This window comes from Miniopterus schreibersii (genome assembly GCF_964146895.1).
Source record: "Miniopterus schreibersii genome assembly, chromosome: 19".
NCBI classification, from domain to species: domain Eukaryota; kingdom Metazoa; phylum Chordata; class Mammalia; order Chiroptera; family Miniopteridae; genus Miniopterus; species Miniopterus schreibersii.
In genome coordinates, this window is record NC_138119.1 from 150,633 (window position 1) to 172,226 (window position 21,594).

At 44.5% G+C, this 21,594-nt stretch overlaps 2 protein-coding genes and 1 pseudogene across 6 annotated transcripts in view; all 3 read left to right on the forward strand.

The window, feature by feature from the left end:
* The window catches only part of LOC308548950 (histone H2B type 1-C/E/F/G/I), a 329,370-nt gene that overhangs the window by 20,889 nt on the left and 286,887 nt on the right, over positions 1-21,594 (forward strand). The gene's annotated exons all lie outside the window — the stretch shown is intronic.
* Positions 4,715-14,151, forward strand: ZNF184 (zinc finger protein 184). Of its 4 annotated transcripts, none has more exons than XM_081121098.1 (7): positions 4,722-5,120; positions 5,383-5,524; positions 6,085-6,153; positions 9,176-9,243; positions 10,089-10,215; positions 10,566-10,661; positions 11,036-14,145. In XM_081121098.1, the coding sequence occupies exon 7, from the start codon at positions 11,164-11,166 to the stop codon at positions 13,012-13,014; it is 1,851 nt and encodes a 616-aa protein (XP_080977224.1). In that variant the 5' UTR covers positions 4,722-5,120; positions 5,383-5,524; positions 6,085-6,153; positions 9,176-9,243; positions 10,089-10,215; positions 10,566-10,661; positions 11,036-11,163; the 3' UTR covers positions 13,015-14,145. The 4 variants fall into 4 exon arrangements, with proteins under 4 accessions (XP_080977221.1, XP_080977224.1, XP_080977223.1 ...); XM_081121097.1 differs by having other exon boundaries at positions 6,090-6,153; XM_081121095.1 differs by lacking the exon at positions 6,085-6,153 and having other exon boundaries at positions 4,715-5,120; positions 11,036-14,151.
* Positions 17,377-18,284, forward strand: LOC308548998 (large ribosomal subunit protein uL23 pseudogene; annotated as a pseudogene). The gene has a single exon. The product of its transcript is annotated as a large ribosomal subunit protein uL23 pseudogene (transcript).

Genomic DNA, 21,594 nt, shown 5'->3' on the forward strand with positions numbered 1-21,594 from the left:
CTGTCCTGTTAAGCACCGGACCGCCCAGCAGTGGAGGGACGTGTGGGCCACGGCCACGGCCATGGCCATTCACGCTCCTCGCGGGAGCCCAGCAGGCAGCTGAGGCGGAGGATGAATGACACTGAGGGGAATCTTGCTTAGCTGGAACCCCGAAAACGAGATCAGCCTGTCTCAAAAGAAAGAGGACCCCGCGGGTCTTGGAAAAGCATGGGAAGAACACAGCTAGCAGAGGATGGTTTCCATCCACCGACCTCTGGTTATGGGCCCAGCACGCTCCTGCTGCACCTGCTGCACCTGCTGCACCTGCCCGGGGCGGGACTTTATATTCCTGACGCCTTTTGGTCGCAACGGCCTCTAACCCACTCACTCACACAGAGACCACAGTGACTGGGAGGAGCTACATGGAATAAGAATAAAAATCTGGCCAAATGAGATTATTTCTTTAAGTGAATTCAGGACTCAGGCCTGCAATGTGGATGGACCTCATCAACTGACAGCACAAATAAAGCAAAAGCTGCCCTGAGTAAAAGGGAGTTCTGCCAACAGACGAGCTGCAGTGCCAGCTCCCTCTGGGCCACCAGCCTGCTGCCCCTCTGCAGGTCTGAACTTGCCATCCTCAATAACTGCCTGGACCATTTCCTCAAAATAAGTCTATATACATACACTGGCTCTGTTCCTCTGGAGAACTCTCACTACAGACACAGTCTTTTGTTAGGCATATGCAATATAAATATCTTCTCTAAGATTTGCCTTGTACCTGCTTACTGGTGGCTAGTAACGAACAAAAGTTTCCAGTGTTGGTGAAGACTAATTTGTACATACATATTTTTTGTGGTGACTGCTTTTTGTGCTCCATTTTAGAAATATTTGCGCACTCCAACGTCATGAAGAAATTATCCCAAGTTATCTTTCAGAAGCATTATTGCTTTACCTTTCATGTTTAAATATGCATTTCATCTGATTGAGTTTTGTGTAGGTTGTAATTCATTTATTTCCATATCGATATACAATTTATTGAAAACAATGATCTTTCCTTGGAGCACTGCAGGATCACCTTTGTTCTAAATCAAGACTGTATGAGTGGTTCTGTTTAGGATGTGTTCTTCTGTTTCAATGTTTAATTACCCATCCAAGTAAGTGCCACACTGTCTTGATTGCTATGGCTTTAAAATAGTGATTTTTTTTCCTTCCAGGAAACTTTAGTTCACAAAGTCTAACATACATTCACAAGCACATTGCTTGGAGCTTCAGGTCTTATTGAAAGCAGCAATGTTGACACTCCTCAAATGCTCCTGGAACTTGGGGGGGTGGCCATTTGCCTTGGGCCTCCACACATTTGACTGGCATCTTGTGGAGGCTCCAGTCCTTGCAGTTGCCCAGGCCAGCCAGTGCAGCCGGGTGGAGCGCACAGAGCTCCCAGCTGCGCCACGCGGGCATCATCATTCCAGGGTTTGATGTCTAGGATGGAGGGCTTAAATACCTTCATGGGCATTTTTACCTTCTTTTTGGCATATTGCCCCAGTAGCTCTTTGTGCATGTAAATGGGAGGCAGGTGCCAACCATGTTCTTATTAACTCCCAATGAGTCTTAAGTCTCTTGTCATTTAAACCCAGGTTCTCCTCTGGGCCTTAAAGTAGCTGCAGCTTTGATATTCGAAAGGCGCTGGAGTGGTTCTCGGATCAACGCAGCTGGGACTGGGAGTGACGCCAAAGAGGGAGGGTGCAGGTCCCCTGCAGGGGACTGAATACAAAACAGGTCCTCCCACCTCCCTGTCAGAAATGGAACCACCGTCTCCCATAGGGCCCGAGGGGGGGTCTGCGGGGGAAGAAAAGGCCACGGAGACTCGTGAGAAGAGGGGCTTCCCCCACAGTGCCGCCACATCTGCCCTCCCAGGAAAAGGACCGCGTAGTCGGCAGGATTCGAACCTGCGCGGGGAAACCCCAATGGATTTCTAGTCCATCGCCTTAACCACTCGGCCACGACTACACTAACCGTACAGGGGCTTTTGCAGGCTATAGACAACAAAGAACACAAAGACGTGTAACCATAACCCCACATACAAGCAGGCTTTGTGGGATGAACACAAACCAACCTTTAGGTAAAATTATTTCTGTCCATCATCTATATATAGCAGTTTTGTGGGGTTTCTGGTGCACACTTTTTTGTGAAGCATATATGCTCCCCCCTGCGTCCCCCCACCTAGTCATTTGGAACATTAGCTTTCATTGAAGTTAGATGCCAAAACAAAAGAAAAAGTTTGTATTTAATAAAACTTGCAAAATAAAAAGCAATTAGTGATGTATTAGAACTAAAAATATTAATCAAATTGTTTGTTTTAGGGAAACAGTGAACAAGGACTGGACACAGCCACAACTTTGTTTCACTGGACCAGAAAAAAAAGAAAAAAAAAAGACCATGGCAGAATGGATTTTGGTAAAGGAAGAAAGTCAGGCTTCATTTGCAGGAAACAAAAATTACTTTAGCCCTAAACTGGAAACAAACCAAATGTCCATCTACACTAGAAAAAATTGTGGGTTTTGTTTTGTTTTTCATACAATGGAATACCAGAGTGAAGAAACTAGAAGTACACACACCATATGGACGAAATCTCACAGCCTGATAAAGCCAGACATGAAAGAACACATACTATAGTGCATTCCAATTTTGGAAAGTTTGAAAACAGCTGAAACTAACCTATGGCATTAGAAATCAGAATAATGATTACCCTTATAAGGTATAGACTGGGAGGTCCCACTACCCTTGGGGGCTTTTTCTTAGATTCTGATAATGACTCTGGTTCCCACACTGGGTCCTGGGGACAGGGCTGTGCTTGCTTTGTGTAAATATATTGAGTTGCTCACCTTCATATGCTTTTTTGTGTACCTGTTAAACTTCAGTAAATATTTTACTTTTTAAAAATTCCATCAGTAGGGTGTAAAACTTTTGCTGTCACTGAAAGTTACTTTATATATGAATATTTATTGATGACATACTGAGATATTCACTGCGTATTTTCAAGTTAAAAAGAACAAGTTATTACTAAAATCCTATTCATTGTGCAAATAACTAAGGCAGGGTTATATCTTAAATAACTGACCTACACATATTCTGTGAGTTTCCATCTTTTTTCTGTTTAATTTTGTAAGAAATTGCCAAACTGTCTTCCAAAGTGGCTATACCACCTTGCACGCCTACCAGCAAGGAATAAGGGATATGTTCTTTCTTCTTTTTTATTTCTTGATTTTAAAAAGAGAAACATCAATTTGTTGTTCCACTTATTTATACATTCATTGGTTGATTGATGTATTCTTTCTTAAACTCAGAAAATTAGTCATATCTTTACTAGGCAGTCTAGTGTTAGAGACTGAAAGTGAGAGTTTGGGACCAAATTACTACATTGAAGTCCTACCTTCATCATTTACTGGCTATGTGACCTTGGGAAGGTTATTCGACTTATCTGTGCCTCAGTTTCCTTTGTTGTAAAGTAGAAACAATAATACAGAAATAACTTCATTAGGTTGTTTCAAGCATTAAGTAAATAGATGTAATGCACTAAAACACTGCCTGGCACACACAGTGTTAAATGAGGCTGATCTCAAGTGGTCTCTCCCTGGTGGCCAATTATCCACACCTTGGCTTTCCTTCCTATCCTTTATGTCTAATCTATCCATCATCCATCTTTCTCTTTTGAATCATGGAGGAGCTTTAAAAGAATATCCTATACACAACTGATTCACTTTGCCACAGCATCAGGTTAATTCTTCTCAGTATAACTTTAATTAAGTTGCTGAATCTTAAACGTTTGCTGTATGTTTTTAATACTTTTTCGCTTAGTATCTTTATTTCAACGTGTTCTCTCACAGCTTTCTTTCGTGTTTCATTTAGGCCATGTTTTCTTGCAGTCTATTGAGAATACCAAATTGTTCCTGTAAATTTTCTCGTTCCTGCAGACTTTTTCAGAAATCTGCTCTTAGAGACTTCTAGATATTGTTCCCTTTCCTTTGATTGCAACTTTGTTTCCATATAGTCCATAATAGGATTTCCAAGTTAAATTCTGTCAAGCAATGGGTTGAGTGACTTAATCTTAGCCCCTGTCCAAATGCTGTGGACGTATGCAAGCACAATAAAATGCGTGGGCCACATATTTAAAAATATAAAAACCTACCGACTTCTGTTGGATTCTTTTCTGCCAAGGACACAGACACTGGCCGGGCTCATTCGCAGTCCTGTGCCGCGGACACAGGCACACGCTGCACTACAGCCGGGCAAAGCATGGTGACGTCATCTCCCGATTCCTTCAGCATTTTTAAAAATTTGGGTTGTGACCCATTTGGGAGTCATGAAAGCAATAGAGTGGGTCAGGACCAGAATTTTTAAACAAACGAAGAGAACACTGAATAGAGTGCAGGCCAGGCTGTAGAAGTACGTAATGCATGCGGAAATGCTTGTTTGCTTTTTAAAATTATATGTGTGAAAATGTGTATTTCTCACGGTCTGTCCAATCACACAAACTCGAGGGTCAGCGCCCCAACACACATCGCCACCTGACTCAGGAGCGAACCACCGGCGGGTACACCTTCCAGGCCCGCGCGACTGCGTCTGCGCGGCGACCGAGGCCTCTGGGAAATGGAGTTCGGCGCGTGGAGCGTTCTGGGAATCGTAGTCCTGCGTGGCCACCCGCGCTCCAACGCACCGGCGAACGGGGGCGGGGCTCGCTCCTCGCGACCGGAAGTGGCCGTTGAACCGCTGTAGGACGGGAAAGAGGTTGGCGCTGTGAAGTCCAGCAGCTCTGGCCCCTTTCCCTAGGTTTGCTGATCGTCTCGGCGCTTCCAGACCCGCGATCTGAGCATGCAGATCACTGTGGAGGAAAGCCGAGGTATCACCATGGCAACCATCAGCCCTCCGGTCGCGTGACGTCACCCTCCTCGCCGAGCTAGGATCGGCCTCTACCGGAGGAAGCTGGGGGGTCCTGGAAGCGGGCGCCCGGTGCAGCCTTCGGCACGGGCGGTTCCGCCCTGACCCCGCGGACGGCTTTGTTCTTTTGTTCCGCTCTGGGAGGGAGGACCGGAGCTGGGCCCCGCCCCGCTGGGCCACCTTCCAGCTTCCCGCCCCCGCAACAGGTGTGTCTTCCCGAATCCGAGCCCGCCGGGGTGCACGAAGCTACTCGGCAGTCCCGTGGGCGCCTCTGGCCAGATTCTAGGGGAGGCACCAAGGGTTTCGTTAATCCCGGGCTGAGCCTGCGCCCTCGAGCGCCGCGGTTTCGCTCAGCGGGAGTGCCGCTCGCCGTGGGCGCTCTCGGCACTTCTTTCCCAGGACCCCGTGGCCGCTGGGCAGAACTCTGCGGTGTGACCGACGCGGGCTGCTGACCCATCTGTCTTTCAGCCAGCCATCCTCAGCGTGTGTTAAGGTTCAGAGCCCTTGCTGGGCAGCTGAGCCCCAGACGGAGGACCCAGCTGGAGGGACGCTGCTGGGGACACGTGGTGACCAGGTTCCAGAGGCACGGGATTGGCTCCTGAGATGGAAGGTAGTGAGGCCGGCTGGGGGGGAGCGCAGTGATGGAGGCAAGAGCAGCCCCAACTTGAAGATCAGATACTTGGCAGCTGGACTAGGTGGAAGGAGGAAACCTTATATTTAAGGGTCAAATAAAGAGGCCGAATTACATTACAGGGAGACTTGGCGGAAGAGTTAACTCCCGGGTTTAGGGATTGGGGCAATAGTTCAGAATGTCTGTGATCTTCACATGACTTCTGTTTGTTAAATATCAGAATGATAATCTTGCAGTCAGAAAAAAACCTTGGTAATCATCCCTTCAACGCAAAAATGAGTTTTTTAAAATATCGCTGGGAGATAGCCATCCTTAGGCCAATACCTGAACAAGTGTGGCATTAAACTCTCCATTTTATGTGCAGACTGTTTCCTTGTGACTTTTTTAGTTCCTTATATTAGACAGAAGTGCCTTTTTTTAAACTTCTGCATTGATCTTAGTTCTTGAAATCCCCCGAAGCAAAACTGTTCTCTCACACGCTGCCCTTCAGATATGTCAAATCAGCGATTACCACTCCGATTCACAAATTTTTTCCTAAGCACAGTAGCCTCAGTTCCTCTGATGCCAGAAGAGCTCCTCTGCATTGTCACTGTCTTTACATTCTTTAGGTATGGCTATGCAGTCAGGTTTGGTTTAACCTATTATTATACAATCCTTTTTCTTGCCTTTCTTTAATATCATTAGAAGTTTGAACATTACTTATTTATATAGTTTAAGCTATACCTTATATTTGTCTCAATTCTTTTTTTAAAGGGTACAAAAAATGTTTTCTTAGAACTGCATGTTTATCTAGTTATCTCAAAACAAAAATGTTTAAAAAATCAACTGTCATTATATTAATGAACAATTGGAGATTGTACTAAAAATAACTCCATTTACAATAGCATCCAAAATATGAAACAAACATATCTAACAAAATGTTCATGATCTGTACACTGAAAGCTACAAAACATTGCTGAGAAAATTTGTTTTCCAGCTGAGATATAATTTACCCATAATACTGTGTAAGTTTAGTCCAGTGGGTAGACTTCATACACCTACATGTTGCAAAATTATAATAAGGTTAATGCATCTGTCACCTCACATATTTGCCTTTTGTGTGTATCTGTGTATTAAGAACATTTAAGATTTACTCTCTCAGCAACTTCTAAGTATATAATGTAGTATTGTTAACCACAGTCACCATGCTGTACGTTAGATCCCCAGAGCTAATTTATAGCTGGAAGCTTGTACCCTTGGACGAACATCTCCCCATTTTCCCTATGCCCTTCCCTTCCCACCCTGGAAATAACTATTCTACTCTTTGTTTCTATGTGTTCGGTTTTTTTAAATTCCACATGTGAGATCTTACACTATTTGTCTTTCTGTCTTCCTTCATTTCACATAATGCCTTCAAGGTCCATGAATGTGGCAAATGACAGGATTTTCTTCTATTTTATGGCTGAAATATTTCATTCTGTGTGTCTACATATATACACATATTCCCACAGTTGGTGGGAATGTAAATTGGCATACCCACCATGGAAAACAAAATGGAAATTCCTCAAGAAATTAAAAATAGAACTACCATCTGATCCACCAATCCCACTTATGGTTATTTATCCAAAGGGAATAAAATTACTATCTCAGAAACATATCTGTACCCCCAGTTCACTGCAGCATTGTTTACAATAACCAAGACATAGAAGCAACCTAAGTGTCCATCAATAGATGAATGATTAAGAAAATGTGATATGTATTTCCTTGATGGCTATACCAATTTATATTCACACCAACAGTATACAATGGTTCCCTTTCCTCCACATCCTCACCAACACTTACATCTTGCCCTTTGATAATATTCATTCTAACAGGTCTGAGTTCATATCTCATTGTTTTTAATTTGCATTTTCCTGATTAGTGATATCAAGTACCTTTTCATGACCATTGTATGTATTCTTTGGAAAAATGTCTATTCAGGTACCCTGTGCATTTTAAAGTGGATTATTCGTATGTATGCTGTTGAGTTGTATGAGTTCCTTATATATTTTGGATAATAATTCCCACCGGGGATGTCCCCTGTCCTAGAATTGAACCGGCAACCTTTCAGTACAGAGGATGATGCCCAACCAAGCCACACTAGCCAGGGGCAGCACAGAGTATCTTCAAATTTATTTGTATCTTCAGTTTTCCTCCTCATTGTCATATAGTTTTCAGTGTACACATCTTTCACCTCCTTAAATTTATTCCTAAGTATTTTATTGTTTTTGATGCTATTCTAAATGGGAGTGTTTTATTTATTTTGCAGATATTTCCTTGTTAGTGTACAGAAACACTATAAACTAAAGTTGTATTCTGCAACTTTACCAAATTTGTTGATTAGTTCTAAGTTTATTTTTTGGTTGAGTCCTTAGGATTTTCTCTATGTCATCTGCAAACAGATGATTATACTTGTTCCCTTCTAATTTGGATGCCTTTTTAAAAATTTTTCTTACCTAACTGCTCTGGCTACGACTTCCAGTATTATGATGAATAAACAGTGTGAGTGAGCACCCTCTGGTTTCTGTTCTTAGAGGGAAAGCTTTCAAACTTTCATTATTGAGTATTTTAGTTTTGGGCTTGTCATATATGGTTTATTATGTTGAAATACATTCCTTCTTCAGCAAGTTGAGAATTTTTGTAATGAAAGGATGTTGAACTTTATCAAGTGCTTTTCCTGCATCTATCGAGATGGTCATATGGGCTTTATCATTCATTTTGTTAATGTAGTGTATCACATTTATTGATTTGGATATGTTGAACCATCCTTGCATCCCAGGAATAAATCCTGCTTGATCATGATGTAAGATTCATTTAGTGTACTGTTGAATTCAGCTTGCTTAAATTTCGTTGAGAATTTTTACATCTATGTTCATCTAGTTTTCTTCCCTTGTAGTGTTCTTATCTGTCTTGGTATCATGGTAATGCTGGCTTCCTAAAATGAGTGTGGGATTGTTCCCCCCTCTTTGTTTTTTTTGGAAGAGCTTGAGAAGGATTGGTGTTAATTCTTGCAATGTTTTGTAGAGTTCACCAGTGAAACCATCTGGTCCTGGGCTTGTCTTTGTTGGAGGGTTTTGATTACTGATTCAATAACCTTACTCCTTACTGGTCTGTTCAGATTATCTGTTTCTTCATGATTCAGTATCAGTAGGTTGTATATTTCTAGGAATTTATCTACTTTTTCTAGGTTATCCAATTTGTTGATGTATGACTGCTCAATTATAACCCACTTAATTTCTCTAGTCTTGCCAGCAGTTGTATTGACCATGCCCATTTAATTTTAGACATTCTTGTATGTAGTATAAGTAGCAGACATCACTGTGATATTTAATTTGCATTACTAGCAAAATTTCAAAAGGCCTGTGAAGACTAAGTAGCTAGAGAAAAAACTGTGAATCTTAAAGCAATGATTTACCTTCTCAACCTACCAATGAGAGTATCAGGGCATTTATCAGGGCTAATCGTCAGCAATTTTCTTGATTATTTTTTGGATTCTGTGAATTAAAGGAAATGGCACCATTCTGTTATTTTCAAATAGAATAAGTGGATTTTCAAAATTGCTGGGAGCAGCTCTGTTGGACAGGATTCACTGGTTTCTTCTTCCTCTCCTAGAGCTGTCCTCTCCAATATCTGCCCTTCTCCAAGGGGGACATACTCTACTCCCATCAGCCAGTTTTCAGGTAAGTTGAGACTTCCTGAAATGCCATTTCAGCCCTTAGAGTAGGGTATGATTATCCAAAAACCAATGTTGGCATTTCATTCTGGGTTCCTATCTGACGTTCTTCCTGGTTCTGTCTCTCCAGCTTAACTAATACATTCACCACTTAGCTCTTGCTTAGTAGCTTGCCATGCTCTAGCTTGGCTGATAAATATTAAAAAGGTGAAATAAGTGCTGTGGAAAATAAAGAATGAATAAAATGTAGTCTGGAGAGCATAGGAGAGTTTCATGGAGGATGTGGGATTTTCACTACCTCTCAAAGGATGGACATTTGGACAGGTAGGTGGGAGGGTTGTAGTAGATTCTGGGTATGGAAAAAGATTATGAGCAAAAGTTAACATATAAGAATTAGCTGGGGTTATACAGGATTCATAAATATTTGGAGGAGATGGATGGGTTGAATAAAGTTGGAATATGAAAGGTATTGAATGTCTAGATGAGAAATGAAGGCTTTATTCTATAGACCATTTGTGAATCATTGTTTTTTCCACTCCTCACCCAAGGATATTCTTAATTGATTTGAGAGAGAAACAATGATGTGAGAGAAACATCAATTGGTTGTGTCGCATGTGCACCCCAACCAGGAATTGAACCTGCAACTTGGTTATGTGCCCTGACAGGAAACAGAACCCCCAACCTTCTGGTTTATGGGATGACACTGTTTTACTATTCATTTTACAAAGGAGGAAATATCAGAATCATGTTTCAGATAGCCCATGGCTTGCCTTACTCTGTCATTATTGCAAACTTCACCCCTGTCCTAGGTAAATGCTTTATGACCAAGCAGAAACATGTTTGGTATTTCAGGAATCAGTGACCTTCAAGGATGTGATAGTGGACTTTACCCAGGAAGAATGGAAACAGCTGGATTCTGTACAGAGGGATTTATTCAGGGATGTGACCCTGGAAAATTATACACACCTGGTCTCTATAGGTAAGGATGATGTCTCTGAGTTAGCATCTGGGGTATAAAGGAGGAAGAGGGATTTCTTGTGCTTAGGTGAGTTTTGCCTTTAGGATTCCTAAATTTTGAAAGGCTTTGAACAGGTTTCTCTCTCCTAACAAGTAAGACACACTAATAATTTTTCTGAACCCTGATCAGTTCCCAAATTATACGTTGTCAGGGAATTTGTAACATTGAAGCTTGATATGCTGTTCATTCCCCTCGTTCGGTTCCTATATATCCTTTCCTCTGAAAACAAAGTGGTGAAACTGAACTCTGATTTGGCACTTTTCCCTTACTGCAGACAGGTAACCATCTTCTTTTTTCCTTCTCATGAGCAGGACTCCAAGTTTCCAAACCTGATGTGATTTCCCAGTTAGAGCAAGGGACAGAGCCATGGATCGTGGATCCAGGCATTCCAGTGGGTGGCTTTGGAGGTAAGTAATGGGTCCCAAAGATGAATGCCATTAACTTAGACCTCCTCTCAGTCCATGCTGTCTCCTCTTTGCCACCTCTGTCACTCTTTAAATTAGCTATCTCCTTAAATGGAGTGCCCTTACTCTTTCTTAGAGGTGATCTATAAAACTGAATTAGATATTCTCTTACTATTTTTATCTTTTATTTATCTATCATTCTCTTTGACTCCTTCCAAATTTCTCCCCAAATAATAGGGATATTTTTGAAAATCCTTAGAATTTCCTGAGGGCTTTCCATTGAATTTCATTAGGTCACTTCCACAACAGCCGTCTATTTTTTATTGTTGTTCTTTACCCCTCTACTAAGAGAATACTGGCATTATTTTTTCTTTCAGGCTGGGAAACAAGACTAGAAAATAGCACATCAGTCCCAGAGCCAGACATTTCTGAAGAAGAGCCATCTCCAGACACAGTCGTGGAAAAACACAAAAGTGATGACTCTTGGAGTTCTAACTCCTCAGAAATGTGGGTGTCTAAAGAAAGTCTAGAGAGGCAGCAGGCAAATGAACAAACACTGCCAAGGGAAATAAAAATAACTGAGAAAACAATACCTACTTTGGAGAGAGACCATGTTAATCATGACTTTGAAAAAAGCATCAATGTTAGTTCAACCCTAGTAACACAACAAGATGTATCTCCAGAAGAGACTGCTACTAAAACAAGCATCAAACAGAATTTAAAACCAGTTAAAAAAGAGAAATCTTGTAAGTGCGACGACTGTGGGAAAGCTTTCAGCTACTGCTCTGCACTCATCCGCCATCGGAGAACACACACTGGGGAAAAACCCTACAAGTGTCACGAGTGCGAAAAAGCCTTCAGCAGGAGCGAAAACCTTACAAACCATCAAAGAATCCACACTGGAGATAAACCATATAAATGCGATCAGTGTGGAAAAGGCTTCATTGAGGGTCCATCTCTTACTCAACATCAAAGAATCCACACAGGAGAAAAACCCTATAAATGTGATGAATGTGGGAAAGCCTTCAGTCAGAGGACCCATCTTGTTCAGCATCAGAGAATTCATACGGGTGAGAAACCATATACTTGCAATGAATGTGGAAAAGCCTTTAGCCAGAGAGGCCACTTTATGGAACACCAGAAAATTCATACAGGAGAAAAACCATTTAAATGCGAAGAATGTGATAAAACCTTCACGAGGAGCACTCACCTTACTCAACATCAAAAAATTCACACTGGAGAGAAAACCTATAAATGTAATGAATGTGGGAAGGCCTTCAATGGGCCCTCAACGTTTATCCGTCATCATATGATTCACACTGGTGAAAAGCCATATGAATGCAATGAATGTGGGAAAGCCTTCAGTCAGCACTCAAACCTCACTCAACATCAGAAAACACACACTGGGGAGAAACCTTACGATTGTGCTGAATGTGGGAAGTCCTTTAGTTACTGGTCATCCCTGGCTCAACATCTGAAAATTCATACTGGAGAAAAACCTTACAAATGCAATGAATGTGGGAAGGCCTTCAGTTACTGCTCATCCCTTACTCAGCACCGCAGAATTCACACCAGGGAAAAGCCCTTTCAATGCAATGAATGTGGGAAGGCTTTCAGTTACCTCTCAAATCTTAATCAGCATCAGAAGACTCATACCCAAGAGAAAGCTTATGAATGTAAGGAATGTGGGAAAGCCTTTATTCGGAGTTCATCTCTTGCTAAACATGAAAGAATTCATACTGGTGAGAAACCCTATCAGTGTCATGAATGTGGGAAAACCTTCAGTTATGGCTCATCCCTTATTCAGCATAGGAAAATACATACTGGAGAAAGACCTTACAAGTGTAATGAATGTGGGAGAGCCTTCAACCAGAACATACATCTTACACAACATAAGAGAATTCACACGGGAGCAAAGCCTTATGAGTGTGGCGAGTGTGGCAAAGCCTTTCGACATTGTTCATCTCTTGCTCAACATCAAAAAACTCACACAGAAGAAAAGCCCTACCAGTGTAATAAATGTGAAAAGGCTTTTAGCCAGAGCTCCCATCTGACGCAGCATGAAAGAATTCACACTGGAGAGAAGCCGTATAAGTGTAATGGATGTGACAAAGCCTTCAGCAGGAGCACTCATCTAACTGAGCATCAGAACACTCACACTGGGGAGAAGCCATACAACTGTAATGAATGCAGGAAGACTTTCAGCCAGAGCACTTACCTCATTCAGCATCAGAGAGTTCATTCAGGAGAGAAGCCTTTTGGATGTAATGATTGTGGAAAAGCCTTCAGGTATCGTTCTGCTCTCAACAAACATCAGAGGCTGCACCCTGATATGACTATTCCAGGAGCATCATAAACGTAGCGATGCATTTACTCTACTTTGTCCTATTGTTAAGTACTGAAGAACCAAAATGGATTGAGAAACTGCTTAAGTAATTTTCACTTTTCACTGTCACACTTTGGAACAGAAAGTACACTGAGCTGAAGTAATCCATTACGTTAAGCAACTTTGTAACATTGGAAAATTCAACTGCTTCCAGCTTCACTTTCCTTCGTGAAATGAGGGACTTGGAAGGAGATGATTCTGAAGGTCATGTGGAGGCTGATGCTCAGTCCGTTCACAATGTATTCTTGAGTAGGGTGACTGCATACCAGGTTCTGCTGTGCTGCATCTAGAATATATTCATGCATGTTTTGTAACAGCGTTTACACTATGGTAACTAGACTAGAGATCTATTAAGCTCCTGTTCTAATGCATTTAAGTTGAATAACTGGTTCCTAATAAAAAGAGTTATAAAATACCCTCCTGTTAATAATTCAGTAGCATATAATGGCTTAACTCAACATAAGTACTGTACTTTCCTACTGTTTTCTAGTATGTTTTAACATTCCAGTTTATTACAGAGATTCTCTTCTACAGCTTAAACCAGTGTTATCTGACCCTAGTTGCATAGTAGAATCAGTTCAGGAACTACAAAGCTTTATTGCTAAGTTCCACCAGCAGAGACTGTAATTTAATTGCCCTAAGGAGTGTGATCCAGGGGTCAGTATATATATATATTTTAACTCCTAATTGTGTTTCATCTGTAAAATAAAGAGTATTCAAGGAATTAATTTATTAGGCATGATAGTAGCACATGTAAGAAACAGTCCATAGTTTTTAGAGATGATAATGGAATATCTAGGGGTGAAATTACATGATGTCCTAGTTTCATTTAAAATATCTCAGCAAACAAGCAACACGAAGGAAAAATGACTAATAGAGCAAATGTGGCAAATTTTAAATAATTGTTGAATCCTGGCAATTGGCATATGAGAGTTCAATTTACTATTGTCTAATTTTGCACGTTTTAAGTTTGTCATTTTAATAAGTGAACATTATGTTTTGTCAATTTCTTAGAGAACAAGTTTAAAATAGACTTAGCTGGTTTTGTGATCCCTGAGATTAAAAATTCAAAACAATTATAAAAATGTATTAAAAAGTTACAGAAATTAAGTCATTAATTTTCTGATTGGAGGGAGCAACTGGACCTTTAATGTTCACCTACCCAGTGGTCAGCAAGTGGGGCTATGAGATAGAGTAATGTACGATTAAGCATTTATGATTGTCCGAGTCTCAGTTCAGGTCTGCAGAACAAGGAGTTTTGGTCAACCCTCTTTAGTACAGGGAGTGCTAGGGTTATGGGACCCTCACGGGGAGGCAACTGCTGGCAGTTTCAGAGTCCAAGAGAGCAAAGTCACGCCTGGTATACAGCTTCACAGTTTAAATTACAAAACATCCAAATGTTGGGCCACAAATTATATTAAAGTTCTTGTAAGTCCACAAAAGGTACGGACTTGTTGTCTTGATGGCCCACCAGCCCCTTTCCCTAAGTTCTGTCATCCTCTGATCGCCCTTCTTCCTTTCCATCTCCATTTGCTTTCACAAGCAAAATTTAAAAGACAACGTGTTGGGAGAGTAAAGGCAAAAGGTGATATAAAAGATACGGCTTTGAGGGGCTGTAAAAGTAAAATTAATCACCAGCTGCCCCTCCACCTCCCAAAACTGCATAAAGCCATCACCTAGGAAGTAGGCAAAGGGCAACTTCAAAGTCCACTTTACACCGTTTCAGACACCCGGGGCTCACAACCACCGAGAGTCCTATGTCTCCGTTAAAAAGTTTTTAATGCAAGATGCTCGGATTAACTTGCAAGAATTACTAATTCGTACCATAAAAGACTGAAAGTCACTAGCAGAATTTCAACAAACCTCTGAAAATGAGTTGACTGATCAGCAAGCAGAGCCAACAAATGCACTTTCTTCATTAAAACCAAGAATTAAATAGAAATTAATCTCCAGACTGCTGTATCCAAAAGCATTAAAACTTAAAAAGCGTGAGCGCAGAGTCGTTTTCGAACCACTCACAAGGAGCTTCCGCGGCAGAAGCCAGCGAGCCTGAGCGACCCTCGCCCTGCGCGGCCCGTTTCCTCCCGCGCGGAGCCGCGGTCACGCCCTTTCCCAGGAGGTCGGTCGAGAGCCAGAGTCCCGACGTCAGAAAGTTCCGGAGCCGAAGTTCGAAAAAGGAAAGCACGGCGGGTCCGAGGAGGGCGGGCCGCTCGCCGCGCCACTGCGGCCTCAGGCTCCTCCGCGCCCCCGGCGTCCACGCGGCCCCGAGCGGCGGGAGGAATGCGGCTTCGGGGCGGCTGGTGGCGCCACCCCGCGACTTCGAGGGGCCACGAGGGGAAAACGGCGCGCAGAGCGGGGCCGCAGCTACGAGGGCCGCCGGGGGCCAGGCGCGCACACGCGGGGCCGCAGCTACGGGGGCCGCCGGGGGCCAGGCGCGCACACGCGGGGCCGCAGCTACGGGGACCGCCGGGGGCCAGGCGCGCACACGCGGGGCCGCAGCTACGGGGGCCGCCGGGGGCCAGGCGCGCACACGCGGGGCCGCAGCTACGGGGGCCGCCGGGGGCCAGGCGCGCACACGCGGGGCCGCAGCTACGGGGGCCGCCGGGGGCCAGGCGCGCAGGGCGGGGCCGCAGCTACGGGGGCCGCCGGGGGCCAGGCGCGCACACGCGGGGCCGCAGCTACGGGGGCCGCCGGGGGCCAGGCGCGCACACGCGGGGCCGCAGCTACGGGGGCTGCCGGGGGCCAGGCGCGCACACGCGGGGCCGGCCCCGGGCGCCGCCCTCCGGCCCCTTGGCGCCCTTCTGCCTCCCCCCGCGCCGAGCGCCTGGTCGCGGGCCCCGTAACGAGGGTCACCTCGGAGACGTCGGTCAGCGTGCGCCGAGTCGCTGTGATTTTCTCCGTGAAACAGCTGCCCCGTCATGGGCCCCGCGGGTCCCTCACCCGGCAGAGCGCTGCTCCCCGTGCGCGGGCCGCGTGGGCACCGGCGCTACCGAGGACCCCGCGGGCGAGCGAGACGCGAGCTGCCCCGTGCAGTCGCCGCTCCGGGCGGTGCGGGCGGCCGGTCCCAGCCCGTCGCCTGGCCGCCTCCGGTACCGTCTCCAGTCGTTTTGGACGCGCGGGGAGTCACAACGAGGCGGATGCTGTTGCCGGTTTCGGCGGTTGGGGAAACGCCTTTTAACTTCCTCGGTTGTGGCCCGGGTTCTCCACGTCCGGTCAGGAGCTCCAGACCCTGCCCGCGCGAAGTGAAAGGCTCCAGGCAGACGGGAGGCAGGGCAGAGACTCGCGTGTCGGGCGCTTACTAACACCAGGCGCCGCCTTGATCCCTTTACCCGAGTAAGTCGCGTCTCGCGCCGGGGAGGCCGGCGACCTGCGCCGGAGCGGGAAGGAGGGTCCCAGACACGCACACAGAACTCGCGCGGGGCGAAAGGGCGGCGTGGGCGAGGCTGCGTGGACATTCAGGAGACTGCAGGGATCCCCCTTAAATGAAACCCTCCCGGTTTGGGCTGAAACAGAGTCCAGGCCTGCACTGGGCCCCTGCGAGATGTAAGACAATTCTCACTTCAAGATTACGGAAGAAGCACCTGAAAGAACCAGAGAAGAGTGAGAAAGTGCGCAGATCAGAAGACGGAAACCACCGCTGCCCAGGGCTCCGGAGGCGGGCGGGCTTGTAAGTGCGGACCGGGCTCCCGAGAAAGCGGCAGGAGGGACGCGGGAGGGGCGCTGGGCAGCAGCCCCGCGGAAGCCCCCGGAGAAGAGGGTGCCGCCGCGGCGAGCACTGGCGCGCCCTCGTGTGCTGGGGAGTAATGGCAGGTGACCAGGCAGAGCCAACCGTGCAGGCCTTGAAGTTAAACAGTCTGAATTTTCCTGTGGAATCTTTCGTAGGGAATCCGAACAAAGTGGTGGTTTAGTCAGGCAGCTAAAGACAGGCAGACACGGGCATCAACAGTGTGTCTACTCTAGTCATCTAAGCCCAAACTAGGAGCAGGGCAGCAGCAGTAGAAACAGAAATCAACTATGAAGTTGTTTCGAAAAATCGAGTGGGCCGATTATCTGGGATAAGGAGCCAGTGAGCAGTGGTTACAGGGCATCCAGTAACTTTGCAGCAGTTTGTGATGTTTTATAGCGTGATTTGCAGCATTTTTTCATCTCGTGGCACATAAACTAATTACTAAAATTCTGCAGCACACCAAAAAACATATTTTTTGCCGATCTAACAACAAAAAGGTATAATTCTCATTCGTTCACATCAGACAGCTACTGTTGTGCTTGGCTGTTGTCACTTTTTAATTTGACAATCTAAGGGGAAAGAGGTCAGTTCACCTGAGTAGTCAGGTACTGCACGTATAAAAATTCTTGCAGCTTTTTACAAAGATGGTGCCAAAAGCAAAGAAGGAAGCCCCTGCCCCTCCCAAAGCCGAAGCTAAAGCAAAGGCTTTGAAGGCAAAGGAAGCAGTGCTGAAAGGCGTCCACAGACATAAAAAAAGATCCGCACGTCACCCACCTTCCCACGGCTGAAGACACTGAGGCTCTGAAGGCAGCCTAAATATCCTCGGAAGAGCACACCCAGGAGAAACAAGCTTGACCACTATGCCATCATCAAATTCCCCCTGACTACCGAGTCAGCCATGAAGAAGATAGAAGACAACAATACACCTGTGTTATTGTGGATGTCAAGGCCAACAAGCACCAGGTCAAACAGGCTGTGAAGAAGCTCTAGGACATTGATGTGGCCAAGGTCAACACCCTGATCAGGCCTGATGGAGAGAAGAAGGCATATGTTCGACTGGCTCCTGACTATGATGCTTTGGATGTTGCCAACAAAATTGGGATCCTCTAAACTGAGTCCAGCTGGCTAATTCTAAATATAAAAATCTTACACTGCAAAAATAAATGAATAAATAAAAATAAAAATTCTTGCAGCACACCAGTGTGCCACCGCACACCGGCTGAGGATCACTGTGTCATAGGGATCTAAACAAGACTTCTGTCTTCAAGAAGCTTACAATCCAATTGAATAACCTCATAACCCACTAGAATGAGGTTATTCTTGTCCAATTCTTGCCCAAAGTCACAGAGCTAGTCATTGTTAATCAGAGAAATGCTGGGAGGTAGGAAAAGTGTGGATCAGTACAGACTCATGGAACCCAGAAACTCAACTTTGAAGGCATAAGAGTGGCCCAAAGAGCCAATTCTACAAATGTCAAGTAGGAAAAGGAGAGACAAACAGGCACTGAGTATGTCTAAGAGATCAGTGTTAAAAGATTGGCAGAGCCCGGCCAGCATTGCTCAGCAGTTGAGCATCGACCTAGGACCCAGGAGATTGAGGTTCGATTCTCAGTCAGGGCGCATGCCCAGGTCTCCAATCAGGGGTGTGCAAGAGGCAGCCGATCAATGACTCTCATCATTGATGTTTCTATCTCTCTCTCTCCCCTCCTCTCTCTGAAATCAATAAAGACATATTTTAAAAAATTAAATTAAGATTGATGAGAGTCAGAGCCAAAGCGAATCAGTTTCATGAAGTCTGTAAACAAAAATTTTAAAATTGGGGCAGCAATATATTTCCAAGGAACTAAATGTCTGTAAAAGTTTTAGGACAGTCTTGGTAATGATGAGATAAAATAACACTAGGATTAATTAGGCACATTAGTACTATGGGTTATACTTTGACAGAAATATGAGACAGCAAAAATGTGAGGAAGAAAGAAAAATCTGTCCTTATAAGTCCAGAGACTGAATTTGACTCAACAGTATTAACCCCAAACTGGTGGGAAGTGTTTATTTTCGGTCTGAAGCCAGCTCCTCCTCTTCTGTGACTGGCATCAGCAACCATGAATATATACACACAGAGAGGACTTCCTCTTTAAGTGAAGGGGCTGATGTGGTTGGAAAACAGGGGGTTCACTGGCTGCTCAGAGAAGGTAAGGAAATGCAAGGTGTCAGGTAGCTGTATACTCTAAAGTTGGAGTTTTCAAGAGTATTAGATTGATGCTAGGAGTTTGAAGTCATCTCGTTGAATGGATCACTCATTTCAGCATTTAGTTTACAAATAGGAAGGCTAGTTGAAACCAGCTTATAGCTAGCTAGGAAGAAGGAGAATTCAAACACATTTACTTTTCTTTTCAGTTGCAGGAGGGTATGCAATATGCTCTTCGGCTAACATTCATGAAAGCCTAGATGTCACTGTTTAACATGAAGCTGCTGATGTCTGATGAGCGTTGAGCTCTGACTGAAGGCTGTCCCACAGTCATTACACTTGTAAGGCTTCTCTCCAGTGTGACTTCTCTGGTGAATAGCAAGGGATGAGCTCCGACTGAAGCCCTTTCCACACAATCTGCACTCATGCGGCTTTTCCCCAGTGTGGACTCTGATGTTCAGTGAGGGATGAGCCTCGACTGAACACCTTCCCACAGTCCCTGCATTCATAGGGGTTCTCTCCAGTGTGTGTTCTCTGATGTTCAATGAGGGATGAGACCCAGATGAAAGTTTTTCCACATTCACTGCACTCATAGGGGTTCTCTCCCGCGTGTATTCGTTGATGCTGAATTACGGTTGAACGGTCGCTGAAGGCTTTCCCACATTCATTACATTTGTAAGGTTTTTCTTGAATGTGAGTTTGCTGATGTTGACTAAGGTTAGTGCTTCGGCTGAAGGCTTTTCCACATTCACTGCATTCATACGGTTTTTCTCCAGTGTGGGTCCTCTGATGTAGACCAAGGTGGGTACTCCGGCTGAAAGCTTTCCCACACTCACTGCATTCATAAGGTTTCTCTCCCATGTGAGTTCTTTGATGCTCAATCAGGTGTGTACTTCAGCTAAAAGTTTTCCCACATTGATTGCATTCAAAAGGTTTTTCTCCACCATGAATTCTACTGTGGATAAAAAGGTGTGATTTATAACTGAAGGCTTTCCCACACTCACTGCATTTACAAGGTTTCTTTTGTGGAAAGAGTTTGTGTTTAATTAAACCTGAATTATCTTTGGAGTTTTTCCTAGATATGGGGAATCTGGCACCCTTTGGAGTTTTTCGCTGTGTGTTAAGTTTTGAGCTTAGACTAAGTTCACTGGATTCTGGGCCTCTCTCCTCAGTGACAATCTCTTTGAGAGTCATTGACACTCTCCTGATGGCTGTTTTCTCAGAAGAGTTCTTCCGTGCAGGACATGCTGTCTGCCTTGACAGCTGGCCCTCACTGTCACAGGCCTCTTCATCCCTAGGACCTTGGGTGGTATTCCCTCTGGGACTTTCCATTGCTGGCCCTGAAAAGTGTAGCTCTTCAGAAACAGCCTGATTGGTGTTGATGCTTTGGTTCAGCTCAACTCTCCCTATCTGAAAGACAGTGATAGTGCAGATGTCACCTGTGTCTAGTGTTGAGAGCAAAGAAAACAAACCAGCAGGAAAAAGACAACTAATTTGCAATTTGAGCACACCACCAACTTTATAAGTGGAGAAAATAAAAAGAGGCAGTGGAAGAGACGTGTGCAAAGCCAGAAGAGATACCAGGCAGATTTTTTTATTTTATTTATTTTTTGGTCTGTTTGTTGTTTTACAGAGGACATGGTGAGAAGAGAATTCAATAAATACAGGGAGGTGACTGGGTAATATGCTAAGCCTAAAAAAAAGGAAATGAGCAGGTACTCTAGCTGATGAGCTGACTTGGGGATCAGAAAGTAAAATGAGGCCATGGGCATGGCAGCCACAAGCTCACAACAGGATCTGAGATCCACTGGGTGAGGGGGTGATATGGTTTTACAAGCTTTTCCTTTCTTATAACTGGAAACCTCCCAGATGTGGAGATGAACCACATAGGACATTCACCAAGAAGCCATGCACGGAGAACCTCAAGAGCAACGTGGTGATGCTGTCAGTGTCCAGCTTTGCCAAGATCATGCCTTTCAGCTGGAAACGGAACAAAAGAGCCCTACCACTGGGTTGACTGAGGAGTCAGAATTTCTAATTTATTTAGAACCTTGCAGTAAAATCCAGGTGCATACTTTATGGGAACTGGCTTTTCTGCTGGGCTGGCTGGCCTACATTCTTGCAGCCCAGATCCTATGCTAATCCATCATCAGGGCACTTCTCTCTTTTATTACAGCAGTCCTCAAGGCAGCAGTACCACCTCCTGGGGAGAGTTTTGGGAATTTGTTTTTTGGTTGTCACGTTGATTGGGGGCCAGGGATGGTGGACATTCCTGCAAAACAAAGAATGTTCCTTATCTGGCCAGACTTTCAAAGAGCTGTTGCCTGAGGCTAGAACCTAACACTGCTTGACATGTAAATACAAGGTATTTTGCAGAGCCTTGTCATATATTGGAAAATCAACGAAACAAATTCCTCTTTCTTTGAATGTTATTGACTGCACTCACCATTTCAGCAAAACCAAGCCATTCACAGTATTAGGTTCACAAATGCAACATCCATATTCAGTGCGCATTTGTAGCTGTTGTGTTCACAGTGACTCTTTGCCCAGGAGCAGGCACTGATTTCACTCAGTTGTTTACTCGGTGAAATACCTATTCTATCATAAATTACTTTCCTTTTGGTTCTCCTTTATAT